Genomic DNA, 1782 nt, shown 5'->3' on the forward strand with positions numbered 1-1782 from the left:
TTTTATTTTTTGAAAAAAAGACAGAGATCCCAATTTTTATGCAAAATCTACTAATTTAAAAAATTGATCAATAACTAAAATTTTAAAAATTTCAATAAAGGCAAATTATCTAATCAATACCACAGGACTTTGGGCTGATTGGATATAGGAATTACTGATTTGTGGCCTCTGGCATAAATTCTCACTTTGTATGAGTATATCAACTTTTTTCCTTCTCTGCCCCTTAGCTCTAAAATTTCTGTCCCAAGTGCAGCATTTTATTTATCTGTCAAAAGAGCATGGGAAGCAATCAGACATGGATCTCAGAAGTCATCCTGCTGGGATTCCAAGTTGACCCAGAACTTGAAGTTTTCCTCTTTGGCCTCTTCTTGTTATTCTACAGCCTCACGCTGCTGGGGAATGGGGTCATCCTGGGGCTCATCTGCCTGGACTCCAGACTGCACACCCCGATGTACTTCTTCCTGTCACACCTGGCCATCGTTGACATGGCCTATGCCTCAAGCACTGTCCCTAAGATGCTGGCGAATCTTATACTGCAGAAGAAAACCATCTCTTTTGCTCCATGCATACTTCAGACTTTTCTGTATTTGGCATTTGCAGTCACAGAGTGTCTGAGTCTGGTGGTGATGTCCTACGATCGGTACGTGGCCATCTGCCACCCCCTGTACTACTCGGTCCTCATGAGCTGGAGAGTGTGCACAGTCCTGGCTGCCACATGCTGGATTTTCAGCTTCCTCTTGGCTCTGGTCCATATTTCTCTCATTCTGAGGCTACCCTTTTGTGGACCACAAAAAATAAACCACTTTTTCTGTCAAATCATATCAGTATTCAAATTGGCCTGTGCCGACACCAGACTCAACCAAATCGTCCTCTTTGTAGGCTCCGTGTTTGTCTTAGTCGGGCCCCTCTGCCTGGTGCTGGGCTCCTATGTGCGCATCCTGGCCGCCATCCTGAGGATCCAGTCCCCTGAGGGCCGCAGGAAGGCCTTCTCCACCTGCTCCTCCCACCTCTGCGTGGTCGGGCTCTTCTTTGGCACTGCCATCGTCATGTACTTGGCGCCCAAGTCCAGCCATTCTCAAGAACAAAGGAAGATTCTGTCATTGTTTTACAGTCTTTTCAACCCTATGCTGAATCCCTTAATCTACAGTTTGAGGAATGCAGAGGTGAAGGGTGCCCTGAGGAGATTTCTGGAGAAGAAGAAATCCTTGTGAGAGATGGTTTGAAGTATGGTGTGTGAGCCTGTCCTTGTGACTCTGAACCTTGAATGTCTTTTTGAGTCCTTTAACAAACCCTGTACTCTTTATTTTTGGAATTCTTATAAAATGAGAAAATAAGTATCTTTACTGTTTAAGCTCTTGATAGTAGCCCTGAATTAAACAGTATGAAATAGAAAACACAGTCTAATCCTATTCATGAATACAAATGCAAATATCTTAAAATATTAGTAAAACAAGTCCATAAAAAGTAAATTATGATAAAGTTTTTATCCTGAAAAGTAAATAATTGTTTAACTTTCAATGAAAAAAAAATTGTCACATTAACAAAATATACAATGAAGAAATTGACAAAATTTAACATCAGTTAATGGTAAAACTCTTTTCAAACTAAAGATTTACCGCCAAAATATAAATAAAACAATCAGAATAATAAATTAACTTATTAATGTAATCCATAGTTAAAATGAAATTTTATAAAATGTCACCATAAGTAACAAATTTAAAATGCTTAGAAATAAATCTAACAAAAGATGTACAAAAGTATAAAGAGACAATTAGAAAAATT

General features: G+C 39.2%; 1 protein-coding gene across 1 annotated transcript; it reads left to right on the forward strand.

The window, feature by feature from the left end:
- Positions 1 to 278: 278 nt before the first annotated feature.
- On the forward strand, positions 279 to 1211 carry LOC133246867 (olfactory receptor 2A12). Its single transcript, XM_061415444.1, has one exon. The coding sequence runs from the start codon at positions 279 to 281 to the stop codon at positions 1209 to 1211; it is 933 nt and encodes a 310-aa protein (XP_061271428.1).
- The last annotated feature ends 571 nt before the right edge of the window (positions 1212 to 1782 follow it).

Source organism: Bos javanicus, chromosome 4 (genome assembly GCF_032452875.1).
Source record: "Bos javanicus breed banteng chromosome 4, ARS-OSU_banteng_1.0, whole genome shotgun sequence".
Taxonomy (NCBI): domain Eukaryota; kingdom Metazoa; phylum Chordata; class Mammalia; order Artiodactyla; family Bovidae; genus Bos; species Bos javanicus.

Excerpts from the sequence above, each read along its gene's own strand:
- LOC133246867 (XM_061415444.1), top strand. The coding sequence starts at position 279 with ATGGGAAGCAATCAGACATGGATCTCAGAAGTCATCCTGCTGGGATTC.